Below are 15,568 nucleotides of genomic sequence, written 5' to 3' on the forward strand. Positions count from 1 at the left end.
AAGCAACGTTATCATGGACGCCCCTGCTTATTTCAGCAAGACAATGCCAAGCCACGTGTTACAACAGCGCGGCTTCATAGTAAAAGAGTGTGGGTACTAGACTGGCCTGCCTGTAGTCCAGACCTGTCTCTCATTGAAAATGTGTGGCGCATTATGAAGCCTAAAATAGCACAACGGAGACCCCCGGCTGTACATTAAGCAAGAATGGGAAAGAATTCCACCTGAAAAGCTTCAAAAATGTGTTTCATCAGTTCCCCAAACGTTTACTGAGTGTTGTTAAAAGGAAAGGCCATGTAACACAGTGGTAAAAATGCCCCTGTGACAACTTTTTTGCAATTTGTTGCTGCCATTAAATTCTAAGTTAATGATTATTTGCAAAAAGAAATGAAGTTTCCCAGTGTGGACATTAAATATCTTGTCTTTGCAGTCTATTCAATTGAATATAAGTTGAAAAGGATTTGCAAATCATTGTATTCTGTTTTTATTTACCATTCACACAACGTGCCGACTTCACTGGTTTTGGATTTTGTAATAACTGAATTTTAGTCTGAAGTCTCCCCTGCAGGAATGACAAAAAAAAAAGGTTGGAAAAGGTAGCGGGTCTGAATGTAATTTCAGGTTGCTGGGTGAATGGAGAACAACTCTGACAAAAGGCAGATATGTGACAAGCAGTCATGTTCTCCTTCCTTTGTCCACTCTGGTTTCACTGGAGCGACAGAAAAGAAGTCTGAGTGCATTGAGGATATTTCTTCCCCCCCAGACACCATTTGTTTGCAAGAAGGTTAGCAGAGAAGATGATGATGCAACAAAAGACGGCTCCTTTTCTTAAAAGTCACTCCTGCAGAGTAGTTTTGAAAAGCCAGAGAAAGGTGTGGTTTTTGTCTGAGAACAGGATATTGTTATGCATCACATTCATTCTCTGGACAACACCAGGAATGGGTTCCATTTAAAAAGCCGTCGTTATGTGCTCTTACCTTCGTATCGTGGATGGACACGAGGGGCGTAGGATCCAAATTTGATCAGCACAGGGATGTCGAGTCCTCGCCGCACCCATTCCAGCACACGGAGGGACCCCGAGGACGCATCGGCAGAGTCCGAGGGCGGAAAAGGACATTCCAAGTCTACCGTGCCCCGGACCGCTCCACGTACCTCGGGTCTGTCTCCATTGATAGACCCTGCGAAGTTAGGTTAATGGGCATAATATTAAAATAATTATGCTCAACGGGGTCTAAAGTAAGCCCGGGCCGATAATACATTTTGTTAAACAATATACTGTCCCACAAATTTGTTCCAATAAACGATGAGCATTATTTTAAGACTAAATTAAGCACTAAGGCAATCAGAGTATATAGTAATAATAATAACTAGAAAATTCCCGCGGAAATTTTGATGGGCCTGCCGTCTGTGCCCCCGGAAACTTGGAAAAATGATAGTTTGAATGTCCAGGATGAGTGGAATATGTTGAATGTGGAAATGGTTGACATTTGAAAAATGGCCATCCCAGAAATCTGGGAATTTTTGGAATTTGTCGAGGGAAAGCCCGCGATTCCCGAATAGGCTGAGCAGTTTGAAGTTGGAACGGTTTGAATCGGATGAAAAATGTGGGAGTTGTGGAACTTTGAAGAATGGGAATTTCGGGAAATGCCGGAATTTTTTTTAAGTGGTAAAAAACTTGAATGGTCTGAATGAGTTGAAATGGTTGGTGTTGGAATTTTTAAAATCGGTTGAGAAATGTTGAAGTAGTAACATGTTGAATTGAGAACTGGTAATACAAAATTCCTGGAATTTCAGGAAAACCGTTTTTTTTTCAGTTCAAAAAACAACTTTATTTTTTGTCCTGATTAAGAGGAATGTTTTGACGGTGGAACGGTTGAAATGCGTTGAAAAATGTGGAAGGAGTAGTCGCCAGAAAAAAGGGTGAAAAAAGGGATGGAAAAAACAGGAATTCTGGGAATTCCTGGAAATTTTTTGAACTTGGAAAAATTATAGTTTGAATGTCCAGGATGTGTGGAAAATTTTGAATGTGAAAATGGTTGACGTTTGAAAAATGGCCATTTCATTTTGAATAGGGAAAATGTCCCGGGAAACCTGGAATTATGGGAAATCTGGGAATTTTTGGAATTTGTCAAGGGAAAGCCCGCGATTCCCGAATAGGCTGAGCAGTTTGAAGTTAGAACGGTTTGAATCGGATGAAAAATGTGGGAGTTGTGGAACTTTGAAGAACGTCCCATTGATTTAAATGGGAATTTCCCCAAAAATGTGGGACTTTCGGGAAATGCTGGATTTTTTTTTAAATGGTAAAAAACTTGAATGGTCTGAATGAGTTGAAATGGTTGGGGTTGGAATTTTTCAAATCGGTGGAGACATGTTGAAGTAGTAACATGTTGAATTGAGAACTGGTATTACAGAATTCCTGGAATTTGAGGAAAACCGGGAATTTTTACAGTTCAAAAAACAACTTTGTTTTTTGTCCTGATTAAGAGGAATGTTTTGACGGTGGAACGGTTGAAATGCGTTTGAAGGAGTAGTCGCCAGATAAAAGGGTGGAAAAAGGGTTTGAAAAAACAGGAATTCTGGGAATTCCTGGAATTTTTTTGAATTTGGAAAAATTATACATTTTTCAACCCACTTTAACCGTTCCACCGTCAAATCCTTCCTCTTAATCAGGACAAAAAAACAAAGTTGTTTTTTGAACCAGAAAAATTCTTGGTTTTCCCGAAATTCCAGGAATTCCGTAATACCATTTCTCAATTAAAAATGTTACTACTTCAGAAATTTCTCGACCGATTTGAAAAATTCTAACACCAACCATTCAGAATATTCACATTTCATTTTTCCCATTCAAAATGAATTGGGCCTTTTTCAAACTTCCAACATTTCCAAATTTTTCCACCGATTCAAACTATTCCACCTTCAACATATTCCACTCATCCTGGACATTCAAACTATAATTTTTCCAAGTTCAAAAAAATTCCAGGAGTTCCCAGAATTCCCATTTTTTCAAACCCAATTTTCACCCTTTTTTCTAGCGACTACTCCTTCCACATTTTTCAACCCACTTTAACCGTTCCACCGTCAAATCCTTACTCTTAATCAGGACAAGAAAACAAAGTTGTTTTTTGAACCAGAAAAATTCTTTGTTTTCCCGAAATTCCAGGAATTCCGTAATACCATTTCTCAATTCAAAATGTTACTACATCAGCATTTCTCGACCGATTTGAAAATTTCTAACACCAACCATTCAGAACATTCACATTTCATTTTTCCCATTCAAAATGAATTGGCCAAATTCCAAAAATTCCCAGATTTCCCAGAATTCCAGCTTTTCCGGGACATTTTTCCCATTCAAAATTAATTGGCCATTTTTCAAACTTCCAACATTTCCACATTTTCCCACCGATTCAAACCATTCCACCTTCAACATATTCCACTCATCCTGGACATTCAAACTATAATTTTTCCAAGTTCAAAAAAATTCCAGGAATTCCCAGAATTCACATTTGTTCAAACCCTATTTTCTAGCGACTACTCCTTCCACGTTTTTCAACCCACTTTAACCGTTCCACCGTCAAAAAAGGACAAAAAAACGAAGTTGTTTTTTGAACCAGAAAAATTCTCGGTTTTCCCGAAATTCTAGGAATTCCGTAATACCATTTCTCAATTAAAAATGTTACTACTTCAGCATTTCTCGACCGATTTGAAAAATTATAACACCAACTATACAGAACATTCAAAAAAAATTTAGATTTAAATAAAAATCCCCACTTTTCCTGAAATTCCCCCAAATTTCCATGAAATTCCCATTAAAAGAAAAGGGACATTTTTCCAAATTGCACAATCCTCACATTTTTCAATCTATTCGAACCGTTCCATTATCAACACATTCCACTCATCCTGGATATTCAAACTGTCATTTTTCCAAGTTCAAAAAAATTCCAGGAATTCCCATTTTTTCAAGCCCTATTTTCACCCTTATTTCTAGCGGCTACTCCTTCCACATTTTTCAACCCACTTTAATCGTTCCATCGTCAAATTTTTCCTCTTAATCAGGACAAAAAAACAAGGTTGTTTTTTTGAACCAGAAAAATTCTTGGTTTTCCCGAAATTCCAGGAATTACGTAATACCAATTAAAATGGTTACTACTTCAGCATTTCTCGGCCGATTTGAAAAATTCTAACACCAACCATTCAGAACATTCACATTTCATGTTTCCCATTCAAAATGAATTGGCCATTTTTCAAACTTCCAACATTTCCACATTTTTCCACCGATTCAAACCATTCCCACTTCAACATATTCCACTCATCCTGCAAATTCAATCTATGATTTTTTCAAGTTCAAAAAAAATTCCAGGAATTCCCAGAATTCCCATTTTTTTCAAACCCTGTTTTCACCCTTTTTTCAACCCAGTTTAACCGTTCCACCGTCAAATCCTTCCTCTTAATCAGAACAAAAAAACAAAGTTGTTTTTTGAACCAGAAAAATTATTGTTTTTCCCGAAATTCCAGGAATTCTGTAACACCAATTAAAAATGTTACTACTTCAGCATTTCTCGACCGATTTGAAAAATTCTAACACCAACCATACAGAACATTCACTTTTTTTTTTTAAATTTAAATAAAAATCCCCACTTTTCCCGAAATTTTCCCAAATTTCCATGAAATTCCCATTGAAATGAATGGGACATTTTTCCCAAGTTGCACAATTCTCACATTTTTCAACCTATTCGAACCGTCCCGACATCATCCTGGACATTCAAACAAACACTTTCCCAAGTTCCGAACCAATTACCGGTTTTCCTGGAAATTCAATCTCTTCGACATTCAAACCATTCCAACATTCAAACTATTCTTACATTCATACTACATTCTGCCGGCATTTCAGTTCAACTTCAGCATTGGAGCGTTCACACGCAATTTCTTCAGGAATTGCTTATTCTAGTTGTCTTTAATGTCCTTTGATGTTTCCCTCTTACACACATGCTTATGTGTGCTATGGCTATGAGGTTTTTTTTACCCCTTGGCCTCGGTCTGCAGGCCCTGATTCTGATGATTCTATAATGGTTTGCAAAGTTAACCACTTGATTTTCATGTATTTTTTGATGAATCGACTTATTGACTATCGGCCCGGGCTACCTAAAAGATCACAAACAAAGAGAAACTGAAAGTGAAAGAAGAAAATATACTTACGGACTAGGCAGAAAAGTGTGGACACTGACAGAGAGAGAACGTATGACCTTCTTAACCCCATAGCTGTCACTCAAACAACCTGCAGCATACCCAATCTGTTGGCAAAAGACACATAATTGTCACATTGACATAAATAACGTGGCTGCACAAACGAGCGTCTGTGAAAGAGCTCCAGCTTGAGCTTCTATTTCTGTAACCATTTTACAGACCACGCGAGAGAAGCGTCCCCATTTTTTTTCATATAGCTTTCCAATTATTGGAATTCATCCCGTATCATTACACAAATGGCTATGGTTGCCTCTGCGGCCAAAAAAACACCCTGGCCTTTATTTCCTTCTCTGAAAAGTAAATGTCATAAACGTCACGTAAATCTTCAGAGAGTCGTGTGCATAACGACATCTAAGTGTTTTATTTGGAGCGCATCACTGAAGACGTTTGGCTCGTGCAGCCTGGAGAGTCAGCACTTAAGGACAAAAGTAAGCTGAGCTGCAGTCAAAGCATAAGTTGAAGTTTACCCTGTCAGCCTCAATGCTAGGGATGATGTTTGATAAGAAATTATGGAGTTTGAGCCCATTATCGAATCCTCTTATCGAACCGATTCCTTATCGATTCTCTTATCGAATCCAGATAAACACACAATATTTGGTTTAACAAAAGCTCACTTTTATTATACAAGAAAAACATGAAATAAAATAAATAAATAAATATTGACTGTTACCCCCCCTAAAAAAATAAAATTAAATAAATAAATATTGACTGTTGTTACCCAAAGTGGGATTTTTCAAAAAAACAAATATATACAGTAACACAAAAACAACCTGTCTCTGTGATCACTATAGGTGTATAAATAATAATATAGTGTTAAATAAAATCAGTCCCTTAGGCACAAAACTGAAAATAATACAGCTCTACAAAAAGTGCACTTCTGCTGCTATTGGAACATACTAACTACACACACAGGCAGACAGCTAAACAAACAATCCAAGACGTCTAGTAAAGTTCCAAAGCAGATTAATCCATTTAGGCTCTTTATTGTTGTTGATCTTGCTTTGTCTTTTCCTATCTTTACTTTTGTCTTGCACTGGACTGTTATTATTTTTTTTTTTTTAAACTGAAATACACACAATGACAAATGTATAAGCTATGCGATTCAATTAACATACTGAAATTTAATACACAATATGTAAATATTAGTTTCACACAAATATACAGTACTATCATCAAACAAATACTTCTGAGTGTTGAAATTATTTCAATGGTGGAAATACACGACTGGCAGCCATTTTAAGTCCTCAAAACAGCCATTGAAACAGTGCACAAAAATCGTTTTTCAATAAACATCTTAGTATCAAATGTAACCACTTTCCACCTTAATATTGAGTTATATAAACAAGTTAAACAGTTTACTTACAGACTTATCTTTTCCAAGGCTTGTAAGAGCTAACACAACCGTCCCACAGGAAATGCCCTGTGGGACGGTTCCCAGGGATTCGAATAAAGAACCAACTCTTTTTCTTTACGATAGTGGCCTCGATAACGGGAACCGGTTTTTAAAAAAAGGATTCGAGTCCATGGAATCGGTTCTTTTCTTATCGAACAACCAGGAGAACCGGTTTCGAACATCATCCCTACTCAATGCTAAATAAAGTCCCATTTCTTCTCATATCTGATATGTCCATTTACTGTAGGGTTGTCCCCATACCAATATTTTGGTGCCGGTACCAAAATGTATTTTGATACTTTTCTAAATAAAGGGGACCACAAAAATGGCATTATTGTCTTTATTCTAACAAAAAATCTTAGGGTACATGAAACATATGTTTATTATTGCAATTTAGTCCTTAAATAAAATAGTGAACATACTAGACAACTTGTCTTTTAGTAGTAAGTAAACAAACAAAGACTCCTAATTAGTCTGCTGACGTATGCAGTAACATATTGTGTCATTTATACACCTATTATTTTGTCTACATTATTAAGGACAAACTGTAAAAATTGATTATTAATCCACTTGTTCATTTACTGTTAATATCTGCTTATTTTCTGTTTCTATCTACACTTCTTTAAAAATGTAATAATCACTTATTCTTCTGTTATTTGGATACTTTACATTAGTTTTGTATGATACCACAAATATAGGTATCGATCCGATATCAAGTAGTTACAGGATCATACATTGGTCATATTCAAAGTCCTCATGTGTCCAGGGACGTATTTCCTGAGTTTATAAACATAATATGATTTTTTTTTAAAGGAAAAAAGATTATGTGACGATAAAACATATCCATGTAATCATAGTAGTATCGACTAGATACGCCCTTGTACTTGGTATCATTACAGTGGATGTCAGGTGTAAATCCACCCATGGCATTTATTTACTTTCAGGCGCGCTATCTTTTGTTGGCGGGGACGCCAGTGAGCTGTTGTATCCTCTTACGGTGTGTAGTGAAGCATGTTTAGCTATTCCTCGTCCTGCAGTGATAATGCTACTTGGGAGAAAATGTATTTATTTGTCGCCATGGAGGTGAGGATTAGTGATTTAGAAGTAGCTAAAACACTGCCGACCGCGGGTGGACGTTTGTCAGGTTCAAACACTGATGACATCTATTAAACAAGACAAGAAGCAAAGAATTAAACAGAGACAGAATTAAATTTGGCTCAATTTGAGGAGAGACGCCTGGACACTGTACCCTTGCACAGTGTCTCAGCCCGCTCTGGCGAAAGATTGTACGCCACCTCGTTTTATTTGGGCTTTCCCCGTTTACATAACTACAGCTGTTTCTAAAGGAATGGGGGGTATGTAAACAGCCATTGTTTTCGGTCACATTAACACAAAAGAAAAAGATGCCTCAGGCTTGGACTGGTCCTGGATCGACCTTGGGCAGGTCTTGGATCAAAATAGATAACCCCTCCCGTCTCCTCCCATCGTACACAGCGGATATTTCCAAGCCTTTGGCTTGGTGCAACAAAGGCAGCTTTCGTCTGGTTCACTGGGAACTCAGAGAACGGAAAGTTTTTTGATCATTTACATACAATTTTTCTGACAATGTTAGCTGCTATCTAGCTAGCCATGTCTTAAAGCACCTCTTCCTGAGGGTGTTTCAGTGTTATAACTTCACCTTTATCGTCAGTTTTTAAGCCAAAATGCGTCCATTCTCCCTTTTCTGTGTCTGCTTGTAAGTACTCTCTGTGTGTGCGCTGCTGAACATGCTCCTCTGCTGGTAAAACCAGCAATGTCACGACGTGACGACACGCCGTCATGCCCGTTAAAAAAATCTCAACATTTAAAAAATTGGGAACCCATCCATCCATCCGTTTTCTAACTCTTGTCCCTTTCGGGGTGGCGGGGGGTGCTGGAGCCTATCTCAGCTGCATTCGGGCGGGAAGCGGGTTACACCCTAGACGAGTCGCCACCTGAAGTGTGAAGTGAATTATATTTATATAGCGCTTTTTCTCTAGTGACTCAAAGCGCTTTACATAGTGAAACCCAATATCTAAGTTACATTTAAACCAGAGTGGGTGGCACTGGGAGCAGGTGGGTAAAGTGTCTTGCCCAAGGACACAACGGCAGTGACTAGGATGGCGGAAGCGGGGATCGAACCTGGAACCCTCAAGTTGCTGGCACGGCCGCTCTACCGACCGAGCTATACCGTCCGAGCTATACCGCCCACCTCATCACAGGGCCAACACAGATAGACCGAACTGGTACTTTTCAACCAGAGTATAGTACCGTTTTTGATTCATTAGAACCGTGATACTATACTAGTACCGGTATACCGTACAACCCTAGTTTACTGTAGCTGCTCACATTGCTTTGAAAATGTGATCAGAATCCAAGGTAAATAGTCCACCATCTATTGACAATAGCACTGTGTCAACACAAAAACACACTGAAAGCCAATGAAGCTACTTGGCCTTTATTTACCATCCCATCTTAGGGTAGGGATTCTGGAAAGGTTTTAAAGCACCTAACAGACAAGACGGATGCATCGTCTCCCCAAGGGCATTAGGTAGCCATTAACTGACGCCATCGGCTCCATGTTTACGTCCTTTTCTTGGAGACGCCGTCTTCTGGTTACGGGGCGGCAGCATCAGTCTTAATCAGCCTGGAACCTCACGGGAAGATTTATTGGATCCCACGGCTTAAAACAGATTAAATGTTTTTTGGGTCTAGCACTTGACTCTTTTGTCCCATAACTGTCAGGATCTTTAAAGACGTGTAAAATGATTATTGTACTGCATCCACCTTGACAGCGACGCTAAAGCCTTGCTTGTGCGATTCAACCATCCTCCTGGATACAAAGACAGAAACCCTTAAAGGGGAACTGCACTTTTCTGGAATTGTGCCGATCATTCACACTCCTTATGCAAGACAAGCACACATTTGTTTTTCTTTATGCATTCTAACTCTTGAATACAAAACCCAAAACCAGTGAAGTTCGCACGTTGTGTAAATGGTAAATAAAAACATCCTTTTCAACTTATATTCAATTGAATAGACTGCAAAGACAAGATATTTAATGTTCACAATGAGAAACCTGCAAATAATCATTAACATAGAGTTTAATGGCAGCAACACATTGCAAAAAAGTTGTCACAGGGGCATGTTCGCCACTGTGTTACATGGCCTTTCCTTTTAACAACACTCAGTAAACATTTGGGAACTGAGGAGACACATTTTTTAAGTTTCTCAGGTGGAATTCTTTCCCATTCTTGCTTGATGTACAGCTCAAGGAGATATTGCCCCAAGTGGAGCAGTTCAAGTACCTCTGAGTCTTGTTCACGAGTGAGGGAAGAGTGGATCGTGAGATCGACAGGCGGATCGGTGCGGCATCTTCAGTAATGCGGACGCCGTATCGATCCTTTGTGGTGAAGAAGGAGCTGAGCCGGAAGAAAGGCATAGCTCTCAATTTACCGGTCGATCTACGTTCCCATCCTCACCTATGGTCATGAGCTTTGGGTTATGACCGAAAGGACAAGATCACGGGTACAAGCGGCCGAAATGAGTTTCCTCCGCCGGGTGGCGGGTCTCTCCCTTAGAGATAGGGTGAGAAGCTCTGCCATCCGGGAGGAGCTCAAAGGAAAGCCGCTGCTCCTCCACATGGAGAGAAGCCAGATGACGTGGTTCGGACATCTGGTCAGGATGCCACCCGAACGCCTCCCTAGGGAGGTGTTTAGGGCACGTCCGACCGGTAGGAGGCCACGGGGAAGAGTTCAAGTACCTTGAAGTCTTGTTCACGAGTGAGGGAAGAGTGGATCGTGAGATCGACAGGCTGATCGATGCGGCGTCTTCAGTAATGCGGACGCTGTATCGATCCGTTGTGGTGAAGAAGGAGCTGAGCCAGAAGGCACAGCTCTCAGTTTACCGGTCGATCTACGTTCCCATCCTCACCTATGGTCATGAGCTTTGGGTTATGACCGAAAGGACAAGATCACGGGTACAAACGGCCGAAATGAGCTTCCTCTGCCGGGTGGCGGGGCTCTCCCTTAGAGATAGGAGCTCCAAGTAAAGCATGGAGAGGAGCCAGAAGAGGTGGTTCGGGCATCTGGTCAAGATGCCACCCGAACGCCTCGCTAGGGTGGTGTTCGGGCACGTCCGACCGGTAGGAGGCCACGGGGAAGAGTTCAAGTACCTCTGAGTCTTGTTCACGAGTGAGGGAAGAGTGGATCGTGAGATCGACAGGCGGATCGGTGCGGTGTCTTCAGTAATGCGGATGCTGTATCGATCCGTTGTGGTGAAGAAGGAGCTGAGCCAGAAGGCAAAGCTCTCAACTTACCGGTCGATCTACGTTCCCATCCTCACCTATGGCCATGAGCTTTGGGTTATGATAAGATCACGGGTACAAGCGGACAAAATGAGCTTCCTCCGCCGGGTGGCGGGGCTCTCCCTTAGAGATAGGGTGAGAAGCTCTGTCATCCAGGAAGAGCTCAAAGTAAAGCCGCTGCTCCTCCACATCGAGAGGAGCCAGATGAGGTGGTTCGGGCATCTGCTCAGGTTGCCACCCGAACGCCTCCCTAGGGAGGTGTTTAGGGCACATTTGACCGGTAGAAGGCCACGGGGAAGAGTTCAAGTACCTCGGAGTCTTGTTCACGAGTGAGGGAAGAGTGGATCGTGAGATCGACAGACGGATCGGTGCGGCGTCTTCAGTAATGCGGACGCTGTATCGATCCGTTGTGGTGAAGAAGGAGCTGAGTCGGAAGGCAAAGCTCTCAATTTACAGGTCGATCTACGTTCCCATCCTCACCTATGGTCATGAGCTTTGGGTTATGACCGAAAGGACAAGATCACGGGTACAAGCGGCTGAAATGAGCTTCTTCCGCCGGGTGGCGGGTCTCTCCCTTAGAGATAGGGTGAGAAGCTCTGTCATCCGGGAGGAGCTCAAAGGAAAGCCGCTGCTCCTCTACATGGAGAGGAGCCAGATGAGGTGGTTCGGGCATCTGGTCAGGATGCCACCCGAACGCCTCCCTAGGGAGGTGTTTCGGGCACGTCCGACCGGTAGGAGGCCATGGGGAAGAGTTAAAGTACGTCGGAGTCTTATTCACGAGTGAGGGAAGAGTGGATCGTGAGATCGACAGGCGGATCAGTGCGGCGTCTTCAGTAATGCGGACGCTGTATCGATCCGTTGTGGTGAAGAAGGAACTGAGCCGGAAGACAAAGATCTCAATTTACGGGTCGATCTACGTTCCCACCCACACCTATGGTCATGAGCTTTGGGTTATGACCGAAAGGACAAGATCACGGGTACAGGCGGCCGAAATGAGCTTCCTCCGCCAGGTGGCGGGGCTCTCCCTTAGAGATAGGGTGAGAAGCTCTGTCATCCGGGAGGAGCTCAAAGGAAAGCCGCTGCTCCTCTACATGGAGAGGAGCCAGATGAGGTGGTTCGGGCATCTGGTCAGGATGCCACCCGAACGCCTCCCTAGGGAGGTGTTTAGGGCACATTTGACCGGTAGGAGGCCCCGGGGAAGAGTTCAAGTACCTCTGAGTCTTGTTCACGAGTGAGGGAAGAGTGGATCGTGAGTTCGACAGGCGGATCGGTGCGGTGTCTTCAGTAATGCGGATGCTGTATCGATCCGTTGTGGTGAAGAAGGAGCTGAGCCGGAAGGCAAAGCTCTCAATTTACCGGTCGATTTACGTTCCCATCCTCACCTATGGTCATGAGCTTTGGGTTATGACCGAAAGGACAAGATCACGGGTACAGGCGGCCGAAATGAGCTTCCTCCGCCAGGTGGCGGGGCTCTCCCTTAGAGATAGGGTGAGAAGCTCTGTCATCCGGGAGGAGCTCAAAGGAAAGCCGCTGCTCCTCTACATGGAGAGGAGCCAGATGAGGTGGTTCGGGCATCTGGTCAGGATGCCACCCGAACGCCTCCCTAGGGAGGTGTTTAGGGCACATTTGACCGGTAGGAGGCCCCGGGGAAGAGTTCAAGTACCTCTGAGTCTTGTTCACGAGTGAGGGAAGAGTGGATCGTGAGTTCGACAGGCGGATCGGTGCGGTGTCTTCAGTAATGCGGATGCTGTATCGATCCGTTGTGGTGAAGAAGGAGCTGAGCCGGAAGGCAAAGCTCTCAATTTACCGGTCGATTTACGTTCCCATCCTCACCTATGGTCATGAGCTTTGGGTTATGACCGAAAGGATAAGATCACGGGTACAAACGGCCGAAATGAGCTTCTTCCGCCGGGTGGCGGGGCTCTCCCTTAGAGATAGGAGCTCCAAGTAAAGCATGGAGAAGAGCCAGAAGAGGTGGTTCGGGCATCTGGTCAGGATGCCACCCGAACACCTCGCTAGGGTGGTGTTTCGGGCACGTCCGACCGGTAGGAGGCCACGGGGAAGAGTTCAAGTACCTCTGAGTCTTGTTCACGAGTGAGGGAAGAGTGGATCGTGAGTTCGACAGGCGGATCGGTGCGGTGTCTTCAGTAATGCGGATGCTGTATCGATCCGTTGTGGTGAAGAAGGAGCTGAGCCGGAAGGCAAAGCTCTCAATTTACCGGTCGATCTACGTTCCCATCCTCAGCTATGGCCATGAGCTTTGGGTTATGACAAGATCAAATCAAATCAACTTTATTTATAAAGCACATTTAAAATTGACCACAGGGGTAGCCAAAGTGCTGTACAATGGGCAGGTTAAAAATAATACGAGAACCGAGCAAACACAACACAAACAGAACACGATAAAAAATAAATAAATAAAATATAAAAAATATAAAAACATAAAAACAGGTTCACAGCAGGTGTATTATGGGGCGCCATTGCAGGATGGGTATCACTCAGTGTTAAAAGCCATGGAATAAAAGTATGTTTTTAAGAGAGATTTAAAAACAGGAAGAGAAGAGGCTTGTCTAACACTCAGAGGTAAGTCGTTCCAGAGCTTGGGAGCAGCAGCGGCGAAAGCTCTGTCACCTCTAAGCTTCAGCCTTGTGTCCGGGACCGTCAGTAGCAGCTGATCGGCTGATCTTAGGGATCGGGTGGGGCAGTAAGGCTGAAGGAGGTCAGATCACGGGTACAAACGGCAAAAATGAGCTTCCTCCGCCGTGTGGCGGGGCTCTCCCTTAGAGATAGGAACTCAAAGTAAAGCATCGAGAGGAGCCAGATGAGGTGGTTCGGGCATCTGGTCAGGATGCCACCCGAACGCCTCCCTTAGGGAGGTGTTTCGGGCACGTTTGACCGGTAGGAGGCCACGGGGAAGACCCAGGACACGTTGGGAAGACTATCTCTCCCGGCTGGGCTGGGAACGCCTCGGGATCCCCCGGGAGGAGCTGGACGAAGTGGCTGGGGAGAGGGAAGTCTGGGCTTCCCTGCTTAGGATAAGCGGAAGAAGATGGATGTATGGATGGATGACTTTCTTACTTGTATCAAAAGTAATACATGCGCACATTTGTTTTAGTTAACGGCAAAATATTAAGTACGAATGTTCCGTGATCTTCCAAAATCCTTTTTCCAGCTGGAGCCCCAGACCTAACACAAGTACCTCACAACAGGAGTGAGATGAAAGAAAATTTGACAGCAATATTTTCTATACACCCCGCAGCGTGTCAAGGACATAGACAAATTGCGTAACACCAAGGAGCTGCAAGTACACAAGCGCTTACACAGAATCCTTCTGAACCATCGCTACTCGTAACGTAAGCAAAGGTTTCCACCCGCTAGACCTTTTTTTTTCCACAGCCCTCTGTGAAGTAAAAGTCACATTGAGGAGAGCGTGGTGCACACAAAAGGATAATAACGCAGATCAAGAGCCGTCCTCCCCTGACGAGTGGGAGTCCCGTAGTGTCGTCGCTCCTATTGTCTTTTAATGACTCGTAGACACAATACCCTCCATAAAGGTTAATAAAGTCCAATCCATGCTGCAACAACAGGGAATTGACTTGATGCCGCCGGTGTCATCAAAGTGTAATGGTTCTACGCCCCAACAGATATGCTGTCAGCTGTGAGCAAGGCAGGAAAACAATCAGGGCCCCATGCGACCGTGAATTACCATCTGCTTGAACAGAACAGAGCGCTGTCCCTTTTATACAATGGAGGCCAGGAGCAGTAACAAACGAGATGAATAGAGTGGCTACCTCTGCCAATTTAAACTATGCAGGCGAGTCATTTACTGCAATTAATCAAAATCCAACAGTGTGATCAATCTTCTTTTTTCACATCGTTTGCCAGCACTTTTTTTAATGCAATATCAAGTGGGCAAGAATATCCTGTGCTAATAAGTGTGTCATTATTTTATCTTTTATATTCGATTTATCTAATTATATTAACATTGGACATGAAAAAAGGTACAGTCGTGGTCAAAAGTTTACATACACTTGTAAAGAACATCACGTCATGGCCGTCTTGAGTTTCCAATCAGTTCTACAACTCTTATTTTTTGTGATAGAGTGATTGGAGCACATACTTGTTGGTCACAAAAAACATTCATGGAGCAAATCTGCTGGGTCAAAAGTATACATACAGCAATGTTAAAGGCCTACTGAAATGAGATTTTCTTATTTAAACGGGGATAGCGGATCCATTCTATGTGTCATACTTGATCATTTCGCCGCCTCTAAAAGGAGTGGTCACATATATCATGCAAAGCCGCTCCAGTACGCAGAATACGTGACGGAATGTGCTGGGGGCCTTGTGATTTCCCCTTGTCTCTGCTTCGTCTGCGTGCTGTCGTCTTATCTTCGTTGAGGTCCTTGAAGTCCTTGGCTGTTAGCGGGCTAAAACAAAGATAACATCTGCGGCTAAGGCCAACCCTTCAGACAAGAAGTTTTGTCCTTGCACAGATAGGAAAAATACAGCTTGAGCACAATAGCTAAGAACTATAGCAACGGACTTTAAAGGCCTACTGAAATGAGATTTTCTTATTTAAACGGGGATAGCGGATCCATTCTATGTGTCAT

The 15,568-nt window shown here is 43.0% G+C and overlaps 1 protein-coding gene across 1 annotated transcript in view; it reads right to left on the reverse strand.

The window, feature by feature from the left end:
- The window catches only part of LOC133638758 (protein turtle homolog A-like), a 179,295-nt gene that overhangs the window by 131,640 nt on the left and 32,087 nt on the right, over window positions 1-15,568 (reverse strand). The window contains exons 3-4 of the mRNA XM_062031684.1: window positions 5,191-5,285; window positions 975-1,175 (exon numbers count right to left, since the gene is read on the reverse strand). Coding sequence (XP_061887668.1) covers window positions 975-1,175; window positions 5,191-5,251 — 262 coding nt within the window. The 5' untranslated portion in view covers window positions 5,252-5,285. The remainder of the gene's footprint in view (window positions 1-974; window positions 1,176-5,190; window positions 5,286-15,568) is intronic.

This window comes from Entelurus aequoreus, linkage group LG21, assembly GCF_033978785.1.
Source record: "Entelurus aequoreus isolate RoL-2023_Sb linkage group LG21, RoL_Eaeq_v1.1, whole genome shotgun sequence".
Lineage (NCBI taxonomy): Eukaryota > Metazoa > Chordata > Actinopteri > Syngnathiformes > Syngnathidae > Entelurus > Entelurus aequoreus.